Consider the following 17876-nt stretch of genomic DNA (forward strand, 5'->3'; position numbering starts at 1 on the left):
CACACACACACACACACACACACCACCGCCATCATCACCCCCCTCCATCACCACCAAACGACTCGTCCTCCGGTAATATATGACCGGCACTTAAGTCATGTCCCTCGTCAGCAGCGAGACAGAGAGGCTCACAAACAAACAAGCAACAAACAACTGCAGCAGCCAATCGATAAATCATCCTCTCCCATTAATTGTATCACATGACCATAATCAAAAGATCAAGCTAAATTATATCTGACCCCGCCCGCCCTGCTCCCTTCAGCGACACTACAGATCTCTGTCTGCCCAAATGATGATAGAAGTCATGACATACTCATGGTTGTTCTCACATATATATTTTTATTTCTACTTGTGTTTGACCTTTATTAAACCAGGATGGTCTGATGAGATACGAATCGACGAAACTGGCCAAAATGGCAGCCCCAAAGACGTTAGATGAAAACATCAAAAACACAAACGACACACGATTAAACACACTTTCCAAAATAAGAATCTGTTAAATAAACAACTGCATTTTCCTATTTCAGGTTTCTCTCGTCTGTAAATATTTTTGACTTTGGGATATGCGTCTGTGTGTTTCTGTGGTGTTGCTGTGAACTGAACTAATCTCATGCTTTAGGCTACTGAAAAACAATCCCGTTCAGTCAGTCCCAGTCATATGATCATTACACAGAAATCAAAGCTCCTAATATGACATTTTAAGTCAATTTCAAATGACATTGTATATAAACATCATACTGTAACAGAATAACTTCATCAACGCTCTATCCTTTATTTAAAACGCTTGCTTTATCCACACAGCGGATGGATTATGGTCCATGCCCACAGCAGATGGATTATATGCGTATTTTACACTATAAACATAAATCCACTCTCATTACAAGAAAAGTAGGCAAAAAAACCTCCCAGCCAGACGGATATAAATTCCAAATAAATCAACATTATTTGTGCATTCCACCAGTCCCTCAGTCTGCCCTCCTTCACTTCCATGATTAAAAATAACTCAATGCTACTCAGAAAAGTAAGGCACAGACGGATCACTCCAATAACTACACCTCAAAGAAGAACTTATAACAGAAGATCACAGTGCAGTCTGCTGGGATGTGACCCTTGCACACCTCTCACTGGATCCTTGAATCGTTGAACTCATAAAAGTCCACTTGAGTATTCATCGTAATGTACCAGCACTAAGGACAGCAGCGGGGCGTCTTCCAAGGGGGAAGTGCCGCGGGGCAGTTAATCATCAGAACGCTCTGCTAAACGTCAAAGTGCCTCGTTGACTGAGGCATGAAGGAACAACTGTTTCTCTGTCAGAGCAGAGGGAACTGGGTCCTACTCTTGCTATCAGTCAAATCAAAAGAAAAACAAAACAAACAAAAAAAACACATTGTGAGAGCAATGAGGTTTATACTGTAGCTGTTTTATTACTTTATTAATTCAATTACAGCTTTTTACAATTATTCAAATGTTAATTGTTTGACAGTGGCCAAAAAGATCAATGAATGAAGCTCTGAAGAGCCCTAAAACACCAGAGATCAAAATGAGTTGTACCTTGGTAATGCCAAGTGCAGCAATGTTCTGGCTATAGGACGTGGTGCCGTTTCCAGTTCCCCACAGCGCAGCCAGGATGCAGCCGATGCCCTCCACAGCGATGCCTCGGTTGATGGCGTGAGTCGGTGGTGGAGGGGCACCGGACAAGCGAGCACAAGCGTAGTAGTCACCGATTGATTCCATGGTGGATGCCAAGACGCCTGCCATCATACCCAGCACTGACGATACGCTCACTGTGGGCATACCCCACTGACCTGTGGGTACAGAAATGGCACGCTTTGGTTTAGACACACAGCTTTACATTTAAAGACTGAATCGATTGTAGCACAGTAACTGAATGATCAATATATTGACTGAGAGAATGGGTAAGCACGCTACTACAAGATGACCTGGGAGGCCAGGAGGCTTAAAGGACAAAAATGTGTTTTGTTCCTAAAGAATTGATGGATTTATAGACAAACAGTGAACAGAACATCTGGTTTACATGACGCAATGCCATTATACAAACATCTGGACAAATCCAAATATCATGCTAAGATCTTATGTCCTAACATTTTGCAAGATTTTAATAGAGTGAACTCGTTCCAACAGTCCCAGCAGAAAACAAATTTTCAGGATTATAAATTTCCTCACACAATTGACTTAACAGGTGTGGGATACTGGCTCTCTGATCACGTTGTATCTAACACTGGCCCTCCACAAGCCTGTGCTATTTATGTAGTGCTGTTTTACTTTCTGTCTGATTAGAAATGTGTTTAATTCTTGATAACATATCACAAATGACCCTCAGAACAAAGTAAAGAAACACACTTCCATTTTAAAGGAAAGTCTCCATCTCCACGGAGTACATGGTTTACCTCCTGGGAGAGTTTGGTTTCCATTAGCAGTAAGTTGAAATGGAATCAGCATAATGTGTTTTTTTTTTTAACAAAATGGTTGGTACAAGGGTGACATGAACCCAGTTTAAACCCAGATGATGCCTCCATCTCCAATATAACCCAATGTATAAGGGTGGGAAGTCAGTGAGGGATCAGGTCCTTGATAATGACTGAGTCCAGCTAGTTGTTTTGCAAAAAATAAAAAATTGGTAAAATTAGTTAATTATTACATTTTGTATATATATATATTTATTAGCTTGTTTATTTATTTAATAGGGACAGTGCAATTTAACATAGTTCCAAAACAAAGCATAAAACTAATGTGTTGCAAACATCATTGAGAGTTTATGGCTCTTGCTAATTTTTAAACTCTTGACCCTTGTTGGTCTTTTACATGTACAGTGTAAATAAAATAGTCAATTTTCATTATCATAAAACTACAATACACTATAGGTATGAAAGTAGAGTATGCATATATCAAATGCATTGATGTGACGTACAGTATAGGAAGAGACAACAACACAAAACAACAGACAAAACATCATACAATTAACTTAAAATATACAGATGTGCAGTCTGAAAAGAGACAACGATGGCGCAACATAACATGACTTGAATGCTTCATCTAAAGTAGAGGAGGATGCATTACATACGTCTGTTTTCATTAGCCGTTATTGCAGTTCATTAGCCCTTTTTTCATACGCAAACCTTTCCACTTTAGCAAAATGGAAACACTTGTAAAAAAAAAAAAAAAAAAAAAACTCATAAATTTCCACTCAGGATTTTCTTGGCACAATTTGAAAGGCTCTGTCTCCCAAGAAGATTTGTGATGAAGAAAGCAGTAACAGTGCAGGCCATATTATCTTAGTGACATTTACAACACCTTGGGCACTTCTAAAGCGGGTCCCATTTATTTCCATCCCCTCCTGGTCTATCAACACATTTTCTTCAGGTCATTACCTCCCAAAGAAACTGTTGCCCCAACTGTATTTACAGTCTTAAAAACTCTATTGTGAACCTTACTGCACCCTTGTGTACATGTAAATGCTTGTGCTCGTACTTACAGGCATATGACACACTACACATGCTATTGGGAGGTACTAGTAAAACCTCCGCTGACATGTGTTGTATCTATCCCTAGGAACTTTACTGTGAATATTGCGTAAATTGCTGTGGTCTTATTTTTTTCCGCATAATCCCAATATTGTATCTTCAGATTTTTATGCGCGTCACTACAGGAACGATGTCCCCTTGGCAAAACATATAGTTTTTCTAATTTAAAGAGAAGTATATATAACATTTAAGTTATCAAACACAGGACCAGTTTGGACTTGAAGCCAGGCGTCCACAGGTAATGGTGTCAAATGTTAATGGTTACATTAAAAACGACACCTTTAAAGGCATCTGTGCCGACGCCTGGAGTTGATGATGTGGATAATGTGGGTTTTTTTTAGGATTAATTGCTTAAATCCAGCACGTTTTAAAGGCATGCAAAAGCATGCAGTCACATAAAAATGCCTCAGGCCCCACATGAATAAAAACACGTGTCCGTATTCATTTTCATTAAACCCTGTTAAAATACCAGATCTGGATTGAGCAAAATTTGCAGAGTAATAATTAGATTTGTTTGTAAATTTGATACCTGTGATAGAGACGCATCAGCTTTGTCTCATCCCCAAATGGCAGTTCATTAGCTCTAGACATCCTGCATAATCCTATTTAACAGCCACATTATAAACGTCTGCCTGATCACTGTCAAATCAGCCCATCCGCAATAAAAAAAATGTCACATGTGGAAGAGGTTTGGGTTCATAGTAGGATAACAAAGTGAAAACAGCACAGTTTTATTTTGTTGTTGTTGTTGTTGTAAATATCCTTAATTCATAACCATTTATGCACATTAAGTAATACAAAGTGCTGCCAAAAACATTGTGTACAGACATCCTCGTATAAAAAGCTCTGTTCATTCTTTTCAAATGTGGATTTCAGCAGGTGCCATATGCAAATAATCAAAAAGCCATAAAACTGACTTTCCATTCGTAGTAATGAATAAGAAAACTGACATCAAACCAACCCTGCAATTGAGTTCCCTGAACTCCACATATCTATAGATAGGCTTTGAAAGACATATGCATTCAATATTTGGCAGAACAAAGAGGATGTACCGAGATATATCACTGTTATGAGATGAAAACACTGAAGCACTTAAATGATTATTATGATTGGTTTTGAAAATCAATGCAAAGGTTGTAGAATTTTTCTCATAGCTGCTCGTGTACAGTCCTGTTTAACGTTAAGTCGTAGCCAAATAACCTTTTCTCAGGAGGTTGCCTGTTCTGTTCCATCACTGAGTATATGTGTCATCATCACCATCCCATTGCACACACTAGAAGATATCAGGAGATAGACTTTAAGCGGTCAAAGAAAAGGCGCATCATTTTCATTTTCTCCAAGAGATGTTGTAACATTTTGGCGGATCATTAAAGAGCAGTTGTGCAACCCTCAGCTGAACTTCTCCTCTGTTTGCGTTTGGTTTGGATGATAAAGCTGAAAATTAAAGAGTGGGTGGCAGACGAGTGGGATAAATAATAGGAATCACGGTACTCAGCAGTTTCAAATTATTTTTGATAAAATAATTTGACATTTATTACAGCAAAAGCCCAGGATCTAAAATATGTGCTTAAAGATATTTATGCACTTACCTGGGTAAGGCACGTGGAACCATGGAGAGTTTGTCACAGCCTCCAGACTGATGTCGGTCCTGGCTGAGTAGCCGTACTCATCAGACTTCGAAGGCAGGACGTCAAAGATGGTCAGTAAGAAGCAGACCAGCCAGCCGCCGCACATCCCGAACAAAGCCTAGAATTCGTAGTACAATACGTATAAAGTGATGTTCATCCAACACAAAACATACCCTACTCTTGTTACCTCTGCCAAGCAGGATTACGCAAAAATAACTGAACCGATTTGCACCTTACTTGTTGGAGGGATGGGGCATGAGCCGGGGAAGTACTCATTACATTTTTGGGGCAGATCCAGATCATTTATTATAAATTTAATTCTTTTTTCCTGAAGTCTTGTGCATATGTACATGTTTTAAAGACCAAAAATAGTCAACATTACATTACTTTTTTTTTATCATAAAAACAGTGACAGTTTACCCCCTGGGTTCACCCATAACTGCAACCACAGCTGTCAGGGTGAGTATATTCTGGAGCATAGGTTTCTGCAAAGGAACTCCTTTATTGCATCATTCAAATATATTAGTATGAATCTAATTTAATAACGGATTTCAGCACTGTACTGTTGATATCTTGCGTTAAATTTGAGCCTGTGTGCCTCTTCATACATCATGCTTTGGGTACAGAGCACAGAGCTGTGCACAAAAACACTTTTGTCATTCGCCTCTTTGAGGAGAGTCAGACCAGTAGCTGGAGGGCGGTGCGCTCTTTATATTTCTTCCGTTTCTGTTTTTCATCTCACCTTGACACCTTCACCTGTCAGAGAGGATTAATGGAGCGAAAGAGTCGCAGTCAAACACCAAATTATGCATCTAATGTGAGTTAAGTACCAAAGTGTATCATGCATTGTAAGTGCACTTAATGACAAATAAGACTTGGCAAGAGACAGTGTGTGTCTATGTTTTATTGGCTTCATTCCTTCACAGTAAAGAGTGCCGCATTTTATGTATTGTATGGCTTAAATTGACGATACTGAAGAACAGGTATGAAAACTTAACCTTTATTATATATATATATATATATATATGTATATATTTAGTTTTTTGCTGGCTGTCACAACATATGACTCATTCTGTCAAAATGCATAGACCTGCCGTATGTGAAACATTCCAGAGACTGAACCCTGAGGCCAAAGTGGCTCAGAGGTCTTTAGTTCACTGAAGAGGCCTCTTCTGTTGAGTTTGATGTTCTTGTCATTCTTTTTAACCTTTATTTATTGAGTCAGTATTTCATTAGAATGCTGTCTTTCCTCGACATCAGTCAACACTGAAGGAAGTTATAAAAATTCCCGCCCAGGAGCTTCAGAGCGAAAGGTATTTATTTTGGCTGTTGCTGAAGAGAAAGGACAATGTCCTGTTTATGAACGGAGAAAGGTCAGTCTTATACAGTGACGACGTATATTTTGCATCTTCAGTGCAAAAATATACAGATCTCTGTTGGCAGTGTAAATAATGTATAACCTTTGCGTGTAAAAACAGCATGTGTCCGCCGAGTTTCCATCTGATTGACAGCGACCAGCAGAGGACTGTTGTTGTACTGCTCGGCTCTCACACTGACAAGGTATGCAACTGCACGAACGTTAGTTAAATAAAACACATGTAAAAACTCTATGATCACCACAGGCGATCACTACCTGACCGGTGGGGGCCGTGAACACAAGAGAGCTGTAGTTGAAGGGTTTACAAATGGGGCTGCGTGTGTGTGAAATATCTTCATAAAATGTTCTTCTTGTCAGCGCTACACACGGACTTCTCCACATGAGTAGTATTTCCTCTTCCAGGCCTCCGTGACAATGCGATGTTACCCACTGTGAAAGGTCAAACAAACTATTTTCTCAGACCGACTCGTTTTTTTTAAAAACTAGATGTACATGCCGGCTCCATGGATAATTTGCCATTCATTTAAACAAAAGTATTTTTTTGGTAATACGTGCTCTACCTGGTGAGTTACTGGGGTGGCCCATCACTTGCCTTTCTATCTAAACAGTGTCAGTACACATTATTTCAACTAAGTTGACTATGTTTTCATTTAACTGAAAATGTAGCTGCATTTGTTCAGAATATAAAACAATCATCTAGCTCACTGTAATCAAATGTTTTATCTTTCATTCGGTCATTTTTAATAGATACAAACGAAACATGTCTGAAAGATCTACATCGTCAGTCATCGTAAGGACTTTATAGCACTATCTATCTATCTATCTATCTATCTATCTATCTATCTATCTATCTATCTATCTATCTATCTTGCATAGTGGACAGACTTTGGTTTGATACTGAATTCTCATTAAAATGTATAGTTTTGAAACAAAGCAAAGAGGTTATATAGTATATATAAAAAAGATAGTTTGAGGACAGTAAAACTGGTGGTAACATTGTTTTTAGTTTTTTACATTTGTATCTGTGTGTGTGTGTGTGTGTCTGTCTATGAGTGTAAAAAGTAAAAGTAAGGAGGTTATAAACAGGTTTTATGGGCCAGGGATAATTTTCTCCATGATATAAAACCAAGGAGAATCGTGTTGGCAACTTACAGAGAACAGCTTAAAGAGCGGATACTGGAAAACCTTCCACTTCTTATCCTTGTATGCGATCATGGGGACGTCGACTTTGCTGAGATATTGGGAGAACAGGAGGATCAGGCCGACCGTGCTGTGGGAAAAACAGAAGACAGGACAAAATGCGTCACACACAGTCGTTCCTGCGAAGGCCCCTCAGCATGCTTCCACACATCATATCACATCACAACAAGTGAAAACATGTAATTTTACACATGAGACAGGCTTATATGATACTTGTCATCATGAAGGGATTAAGGGTAAGTAATGGTGTGGTGAAGGTGGCCATTATGAGATTCTAAAATACACAGTTCCCTGCCTTTGAGTGACATTTCGTGCTGCATATGAAACGCTTCACGCTGTGAGTGAAAACACTGCACGCTGTGCATGAAATACTACTCGAGGTTTAAGATGCAGGTCCCCGTGGTGCAGGTCATTTTAGTGGGAAAGTCTGCAGCCTGCTGAAAACTTGGAAAGGTCGAAGTTACTGGACATAAAAAAAAAATAAAAACAGGCTTATTCTATTTCAGAGAGAGGAATGAGTTCTCTCAGCTCCACTGTGCTGTGTCCCACATTACGAGCAAGTCATTCAAATCCAATTTAAACATTTACGCTGTAGCTGAAACACTGATCCATGTTAAACTAATGAACGCAGAAGCAGCAAAATCAGCAAAATCAGTCTCAGCATCTTCCATAGTCTGATGTTCGGAATGACAAATATGTGCCAGGACAAAAAATTAAGAAAACTTAATCACTCTTGTGTGAAAGAGCAGGACACAGACAGAGGAGAGAGATGCAGAAGATGCTGATTTGATATCACGGGTTTTATCCTTCCTTCACGACTGTCTCATGCTGGGAGACTCTGAACCTCCCGGACCTCCGAGCTCCCCTGCAGCGCGGGGCGGGAGAGCTAAGAGGGATATGACTGATTACCATCCATATACGGCACCAGGATGTGGATGTGCTTAACCTTTTAAAACCCACAAGGATCACTCTGTGTAATGGCTTTAGTCTGCATTATCTGGAGATGGCAGTGGGATAATGAAGACAGGTTTCATGGGTCTGGACAGGGCAGGGGCAAATGTAAATGAAAGGAGAGCTAATGTGGAGCGGTGAGGTCCATTAGCAGTCATCACGGAGATTAGGTGGATTTAGATAGTGGACATCAGTGCTTTGATAAAGAAACAAAGAGAAGAGGAAAACAGGCAAAGACATAGTGAATGAACGCAGCGTAGAAACATGACAATTACATTTTATTGGCGAGGACCGACAAGGTGGAGAAACGGGGCAAGACTCATTTGTCTGGGAATGTTATTCATTTCCCATGTGTTCAAGTATCTTATCTTACATAACTGCATTTGCAATTTTAAAATCTGAAGTTGCTTTTTCACTAATGTAGCCACATTAGTCTTATCATATCAATCAAGTCTTGCAATTTCATCTCTCCTAATCTGCTGAAGCCATAGGACAGACGTACAGTTAGGTAAACATACCCGTAGTATTTTGTCCACCCTATCATTCGGGACAGACTAAATACTGGAGACACCACTCAGTATAATGTGATACAGTTCAACAGCTCCACTATATAACTATGCAATATACTGGATATATTTATATGTAAAATAAAAGCACATATGTAAAAACTGAAAAAAATGAAATCTATTAGAAATTGTAATAAATTCATAAATTGACATATAAGTTTAGCCCATACAAATGTGTATGTTTATGTAATTACGATTATATTATTACGATATACATATATATCCATCCCAAAGCCTGTCAACACATGTTGATATTATATACACTAGGGTCCAAAGGTCTCTCACCACTTTCCCAGAATGGGAATACATACATACATTTTACTAAGAAATTCATAAGAAAACATATTTAAGCATATAGAATTTTTATATATATGTTGTTTTAATAAACTTGCATGTATGAATTAAATATATATTCTATGTTTGCAACATGTCATTTGTGATAAAAAAAATCTTCATACGGATATCTTTTAATATATAATAGGTCTTTATGTTATAAACTTATATCTTCATATATCCAGAGGATGTATATATGTGATAATAATATATCCCCTGAGGCTACATCACTCTTGATATAGGGACATATTTGTCACATATTATATTTCTGTATGGGAAATGACCATAAAGTCCCTCTTTGAAACAATCACAACACAAACTAAACATTACAACCTTCCCTCCCCTAACTACAAATTCACACAATGAGGTTAAAAAAAAACAATTTGAAGCCTCATCAGCTCAGAACCGAAGCCAAATTAAGTGTTTTTCTCAGAGGGACCTAGAATCAGTCATCCGTGCTTTTATCACCTTTCAGATGGATTACTCTTATTCCCTGTGTGTGGGGCTGCCCCATATCCCGCCCTTTATCGACTATGAATGGGCTCAAAACACACACATCATCACAACAACACATTACCAGTGAAATACTGACTCAAAATTTACTACTTTGTTTATGAAGGGTCACCGAGGTCATCTTCACAACAAGTTTCCACTCACACCTTAAAACCAAGGGTGACTGCATTTTTCTCTGTTGCTGCCCCCGGGCTCTAGACTAGTCTCCTGTCGTACATTAAATCCTGTCCCACCACTGACAAGTTTAAATCTAACTTCAAGACTTTGCTTTGAGTTCAGTCTGAGGTTGCCTTCTGTCAACGTTCACCCTCTAACACACTTCCTGGTTTTACTCAGTTTCTCTTAGGTCCCCTGTTTCTTTTGCGTTGGTTTTGATTTTATCTTCAAGCTACCTTTTCTTTTAAGTATATTTGTATTGAGATTAGGGATGGGCAGGATTAATCGATGATCGGTAATTGATCGTTGAGAATTTTGTCGATCAGGTGTGAACCAACGATGTAGTGTGTGTCTTGAAGCAATGCGATGAATTTCACTACTCAGCTGCCGGCGAGTTTTCTTAGTTTTAGTTTTCTCTTAGTATTTTCTGCCATGGGCATTTTTTCATATAAAAAAATTATAATTCTTATACAATTTATTAATTTAGCCATTACAAGGCTTAAAGTTATGGATAATTGAGGGCATAGCCACTTTGAATGACGAATGGGTGCCATCAAAGTTGGCTAGCTGCTAGCTGTCTGCTCGGCTTCACGCTGAATGTGACCTCTCGGCCGTGGGTTAGCCTTCGTGCAAGACAAATAGCTGCTCTAATGATGCTAATGGGAACATATGCTTGCCTCTGCACGCACCACACATGCCACACCTCTTTGCCCATTTTTGGATTATCCAGGAGTTAGACAGACTGCACATACGATAAATCCCTCACTGTTACAACATGTTCCTCTTTGTTGTGTAATACATCATAGTGTTGTAAAACATCACTCCACTCACAGAGCAGCTATTCCCCAGTGACCGCCACACTTCTTTCCAGCCTCAATGAACAGCGACAGGCCAATGAGGTTGATGGTGGGAGCGATAGCTAGAGGACCGATAAATTTGAGCACGAGGCCCACCAGCCCGGAAAAGCCCAGGATGATCTGGAGCAGGGAGGACACCAGTATGGCTCCCTGGATCTGTGGATGGCAAGACAAGAGGGACATAATATCAGTGCTTGTGCTAGGTGTCTGGTACTCAACTGTGCATCATATATCACACCAGTGGTGTTCCTGGAGGTGGCATTTCATTTACTTTGAGCTTTTCCAACCAAGGCTCAGATCACACTGTAGTTGAACAGATCCCCCACCCAGTATGACTATGTGTGTGGCTGAGTGAAGCAAGACATCACTGACTTCTGCATATATGCATGCATACACGATGAGTGTGAAGTAAACATAAAAAAAGAAACATGTCATGTCATTTACACTATATGGCTGTAAGTCTGTGCATGTGAAAATAGTGAAAACACACCCAATAGCACTTCACCAATGTTCCCTACTGAGAGCTAGTAAAGGTGTAGTAATTGTATGATCAGTTCCCCTTTAGGAGACTCCCTTCTGAAACATACATCTGGGGAAAGAAAATCTTGCACAAAACCCTGCCGACAAGGAGATATATGGGGGTGCAAAATACCTAAACTCTTGGCTGAAGATAATTTATGAAATTCCAAATGTTGAGTCAAAGTCATTCCAGAAGGTCACATAAATCCCACTGAACCTACTATATCACAGGAATGCAACGTCCTATATGATGAAAACGGCTGCATTGATTTTTATTCTCAAGAAATAATGATTTCTTACTGACTAAAGAGTCTTTGGATTATCTATAACCAGGTGCGACTGCAGGGCTGGTATTGTGTTAACCTTGTCAGTCTGTGTGTGTGTGTGTGTGTGTGTGTGTGTGTGTGTGTGTGTGTGTGCACGTGTGTACTTCCACGGAAACCACCACGGAGATGGTTCTGATTAATCTGGCAAGTGTTTAGATGTCTGTCTGTCTGTGTTTTTTTTTTTAGATTAAGTCAGAGTGATAGCATCAGACCCTGCAGGATGCAGGTACGAAACCTTAAAGGTGTGTAAATGAGATCAAAGTTAAGGCTGACTTTGAAAATGGTGTGTGGTGCTGAGTATGAGCATGAGCAGGAGCATGTAATGATGATCGTTACTTTAAACAAAAACCTCAAATTTGTTGAATGACTTATGCGTTAGGGCTGTTCTGACCTTAAATTTCTGCATTTTAACACACTTTCTGATTTAGTTTGACCTATTCTATTAACTCTTACCCAATATTCTTTGTGTTTACCCCAAATTTTGGCATTTGAACAAATTTGTGGGGTTTTCTTTACCCAAATTTAAAGGTTTTACCCCAAATTTTGACACTTGGGTCTTGTTTTACCCATTTTGAAAGGTTTTTGCATGCAACACAATTTACATACTTTACCAAACTTTTTCTTCGGTTTCGGCCTTTTTTTATCAAAGTGCTCGATCTAAACGTTTGTGAAAATCTTAGCTTTGGAATACATTTCTTTGAATTTGAATCTTTTTACTGCAAATTTCTGCATTTCTGCAACGCTCTTTTCAGTCTTGTTTTACGTTACCTAAAATAAGTAAATCTCTTAAGTCTGTAAATTTTGTGCGGTTCTTTGGATGTACACATGTATAGATTAAGAAGGCTGTTTCTATCGGCATACAGACATTAAGGTGTGACAGGATTATACACGGTTCTCATCGTTCCCCTTAAATCTGTTAGCACTGTGAAGGTGACCGATTGGATTCCCTGCCAGGGCACGTGAGGTCCTGCGAATCGTCTGCTGACTCCAGTGAATATTTTACACACCTCACGCATTCGTGACATCCAGACCTCATCAGAATCTTCCATCTGCAGCGGGCTGGTACTGTTCTGCAGCGGCGTGGACAGGATCCCCGGTGCTTTCGGAGCTGGACACTGCCACTTGGGCAGAGCGAGAATGGCCAGAGTCGGCGTGATGAAACTGAAGGTCCCACCCTGGAGGATTGGTAACCTTTAAGTCAATAAGGCAGAAAGGTTAAAAGGTCAGAGGTCACTGGAAGTAATGATATCGGGTCTCTGAAGAATAGGATGACCTGGATCTGCTTAAAGCAAGCCTGGAAGAAGAGCTGAGAATTTTAATGAGCTTTTCTCACAGACTGTCGGCACAGTGAGGAAAGCAAAAGTGCTTTTATGGGCGTTAAAATGAATCCCATGACAAATGATAATGGTTTTTGAAAACTTATCTTGGCAAGGATTTCACAAGTGGTGGTAAAAGAGGCATCTCATTTCAAACCAGCTCAGATTTCCCAACTTAAGTTGTGACACAGAGGCTGAATTTCAATAGTACTACAATAGTTTTTATAAACTGTCCACCTCTGATGATGTGGGTCTGAGACAAAGAACACAACTGCATTACTTGAGTCAAAGTGTAGATACTCCTGGTCAAATATTACTTCTTGTTACTCAGTGATGTATTGTTCCACATTTACAGAGCCCAATGACTCTGAAGCAACCTACTGACTCACTGTACAACCTGTATGAATCAACACAAGGAGTCATTGTCACTTTTTCTTATTTTTGTTGGCAGTGGGGACATTTGATCTTGGTTATCAGAGCAACCATTTAAAAAGGGAAGAAACCTCCATCATGGACCTGGAAGATAAGATCATGATGGTGTGGCGAAGAATCTTCCGGCTCATGTTTATCTAACATAGCCATCGTTAGGACAATGCCAAGTTCAAACTGAGCTGTTTCAACATGACTGACCGCGTAGGAGTTGACTGGGATTGGATTTTTCTGCCGTGAGGAAAAGAGCGTTTGGTCTATCACATTTTCAAAAGAAAAGAAAAATTAATTCCGACTAAAAAGCTCTGCTTCGAGGTAACGAATAAAGGTCATAGGTTTAAAAAACAATAAGTGCAGTAATTGATTATCAATTAAGTAAAGTACAGATATGAAGGACAGAACTCAAGTAAATGTGCTTCGTTACGGTCCGCCCCTGAACATCATGCAGAGATTTCACAACATGATGTATGGCTTGTTGCTTTTATGGACTAAAATCTGTACATTTTCAACTTAAACTTTTGGAAAGGTTGGAACATCTTAATATAAAACATGTGTTTTTACTCTGGCTTATGCCTGTTTGTATTATTTTCTTTGCTTTTGCAGCGTATTTCTATGCACTTCTGTCTTGTGCGCCTTTGTGCTTTTCATCTTTTTATTGTCTTGCTTCAAAGACCACTTCACACCACAGTTCTGAAAAGGTTCAACAAAAATAAAGATGAACTCGCTTATTATTCAGTGTCAAAGTTGTTTTCTGGGATCCCATTTTGCGTCCCTTTAAGCTTTTTCCAAACTGTGTAGGCGGAGAACTCAAACAAAAGCATTAGCTATTTGCTCAGGCTTACTGTTACAGCAGGGCTGAGGGGGCCGCAAAGGTGTGTGGAGCTCTGTGCTGTATTGTACAGTGCTGTATGTGTGGGAGGCAGCTGCACTGTGGTACAGCACACACATGGATACATCAGCTTCACGTGGATTTTCCTCTCAAAGAGCCAAGCAGCTCCCAGGATTGTCATTAAAAAAAAGGAAAACCACAAATTAAGCTGCATAAGCGTTGGAGAGCATAAGGCTTTAAGTATTTCACAACTTGTGCTGAAGGAATCTCATTTCCACTGTCAGCGCCACGTAGAGCCCGACAGAGAAACTGACTCACAATTAAACTCCACACGAACCAAGGCAGCGGCCTCTGAGCTAAGCTGCAACTTCAGGCTGTTGCAAACACAGCTCAGAGGCTGCTTGTGTCTGGACTTTATGAAAGGACCTCTGCAGAGGCAGCATATGTAGGGCAAGTTTTGAAGGGATGTTGCCGGGGAACATATGGTAGTTTCCTCTATCTTGTGAACATTCTTAAGCAAGGCAGTTCCTCAGTTTGTACCTGCTGTAAATCTTAAACCTGGCTGACAGCACTTAAAGTGTGAACGTGTACGCACACACGCACACACACACGCACACACACGCACACACACACACATGCACACACTCACACACACACACACACACACACACACACACACAAATGCCATTCCACAGAGGGTTACAGAAATGGAAGCTGTTAAATCTCATGTGTGTGTGTGAGTGTGTGGAAACTCGATATCTCTGAGTGGCCTGCTACTTCCGGTTCACAGGAGCGTGAGAGACAACTTGAGAACTTACCTGGTGCCGATGGCCGTCTGCATCAGCGTGCATAATCCCGACACCAGGAATATGGTGGAGATGAGCTGGCTCTTGGCGGCGTTGTTGTCCTTTATGCAGAGCGGCTCGGCCAGGATGAGTGGGATCGCAATGATGCCGCCGAAAGCGAGGATGTAATGCTGCAGAGGCAGGAGAGAGAGGGAATAGATTCAGGGACTGAGAAGCAGCTTCTTCTGACCATCGCTAGTCTTTATGTGACATGTGTTTTTCCAAATATAGACATTAACCTCTAATGATCTCTAGTGCAAATGAGATGTTCCACAATAAGGACTAGTGGGAAAATAAGATGCTATAATGAGGGGGCATTATAGCTGATATGAGTCTGAGTTACTGTAAGCGAACTAAAAATGATGTCTCTTTTACCACGTACAGAATACTGTAAATGAACCTGTTGCACATTTCCTGTTTTGAAAACCATCCAGCACAATATCACCCAAAATCTGACTTTCTGGTAAAAAAAAAGTCAGGTGGGTGAAAGTTTTCTCATCAATTAAAACAAAACTGATTACAAATCAGTGAAGTCAAAATTCAAACCCTACATTTTAACATTTATTAACTGCAACAGTGGAGAAAAGGAAACATGGTAAGATGGAAAACATCCCAGGTCAGAATCAAACTGGGGATGTTGCGATTACACGATATGTCTTAAGCATTCAGGACACCGCTACATCAGTGCGTTTCTATTATATTCTATTATATTGTGATGAAAGAGGCTGTCCTGCACAGCTCAGCAGCAGGAGCTTGGGCAGCTGTGATAGTGCTGTACTTGGTACCTAGGATCATGACATATCACACCAGCTGCCAGCTGAGACATTTTACACTGCAATCTGATCATAGATATGGCCTGACATAAATCTGGACACACATACGGCTCATTCACACACCAATAATTCTTCCAAATGAGCAAACAGGTCGTCTGTCATCAACTCCTAAATCAACATTGTTCGTCAGTGCCTTCCAAAGCTGTTCAAAATGACATCACAGAAATAATTCATATCATGTTTTACGTCTATGGTTAAGGCTTTGCTCAGTTTGAAGAAGTGAAAACTAATGTTTACCTGTCATTGAATAAATGCCTGGAACAGTCTCAACAAGACTGAGCATTATAAGCCTCTTTAAGGTAGTATTTATTTATGATCGGTGTACGGTGTCCACTCCCTGTATGACGAGTGCAGAGCATAAACCTTTACTTAGTTTTCTGACAAGTCCCAAAAGTTGGCCGGCTGAAACGACCTTCTGTCACAGTTATCCATCACTTCTATGGTCCTATTTAAAAAGCACAGGCTATACAAAACATAGTTTGCGCAATATTTCGTCATTGCAGCATCACATACACAGTACTGCAGTTTATCAGAGGCAATGTATTTTTTGCTATATTTTTTTGTTGCGCCTGAGGTGCGCTGAGTCTAAACACGACATAAAATAAAAAAACCTAACATAAAATGTAATAATGCTACAGTCACTACATGTGCATATTATACTGCAATATTCTATTTTGATGGAAAACAAATATCAATAAAACAAATATTATGTATATGCATCAGTATAAACGCATTTGTAACTTGTCAAATGTTATTAGTAGACATAATGTGGTTGCAATTATGGTTCCTACATGTCCTGTATTTTCGGTTGTGGTTTAATTGTATAGAAACATAATTTCTGGGAGACAGGATTCAACTGCGAGGATTAACTGTCCAGCACACTCTACCCAGGTGCATGCATGTGTGTGTTGAGTGGGTGGGAGGGGGTGTTGGTGGTGGGGATTGCCATGATGCAAAAGAATCTGGACAAAGGGAAAAAAAAATAAAAATGGAAGACAGATGTTGATAGGTATGCCAGATTTATGGGGTTATTCTCAAACCTACAACTCCCATAAGTCAGGGGAAATGTCTAAGGTCAGTTTCATGACAGAGGAAACTGGGAGGATATTCCTCCGGGAAGAAGGCTGCTTACAAATTCTTGTGTCATCTCCTTCAAATTCATATTCATCTCAGACTGATAGAATCTCAAGCAAACAAGCATAAAACCTTGGTGTGGTCTTTGACTCAGATGTGGACTTTAAGCCTCATGTGAAGTTTGCCTCTCAATATACCTTATATCTCCTCAAAAATATTACCAAGGTGCGACCTTTTCTCTCTCTCCAGTGATGCAGAAATACTGATGTAAGCTTTTACATTGAGCAGGCCTGACTGGTGTGACCCTCCGGTCTGTCTGGTCTATCTGTTTCATGCCAAAATCTTATAAATCAGCTACAGCTGATTCAGAAACTAGGCAGCCCGAATGCTTACCAGGACCAGAGGGAGAGAACGCATTAGACCTGTTTTAAATACTTTACATTTGGTGTCTGTTATTTTCCATATTGATGTTTAGATTCTTTAATGTGTTTTTAAAGCACTTTGTGTGCCATGCAGTGGCATGTACTTCTCACATGCTTACAGTGTATGAATCAGTATGGCCACTCTGTTACGAGTCTGTT

General features: G+C 39.9%; 1 protein-coding gene across 1 annotated transcript in view; it reads right to left on the reverse strand.

The window, feature by feature from the left end:
* The window catches only part of LOC111655562 (solute carrier family 23 member 1), a 46442-nt gene that overhangs the window by 10617 nt on the left and 17949 nt on the right, over nucleotides 1-17876 (reverse strand). The window contains exons 3-8 of the mRNA XM_023407013.2: nucleotides 15362-15519; nucleotides 12977-13160; nucleotides 11099-11280; nucleotides 7701-7818; nucleotides 5132-5288; nucleotides 1552-1805 (exon numbers count right to left, since the gene is read on the reverse strand). Coding sequence (XP_023262781.1) covers nucleotides 1552-1805; nucleotides 5132-5288; nucleotides 7701-7818; nucleotides 11099-11280; nucleotides 12977-13160; nucleotides 15362-15519 — 1053 coding nt within the window. The remainder of the gene's footprint in view (nucleotides 1-1551; nucleotides 1806-5131; nucleotides 5289-7700; nucleotides 7819-11098; nucleotides 11281-12976; nucleotides 13161-15361; nucleotides 15520-17876) is intronic.

The sequence above is a fragment of the Seriola lalandi genome, unplaced genomic scaffold, assembly GCF_002814215.2.
Source record: "Seriola lalandi dorsalis isolate HSWRI2012SDOR001 ecotype SW California unplaced genomic scaffold, Sedor1 jcf7180002054325, whole genome shotgun sequence".
NCBI classification, from domain to species: Eukaryota; Metazoa; Chordata; class Actinopteri; order Carangiformes; family Carangidae; genus Seriola; species Seriola lalandi.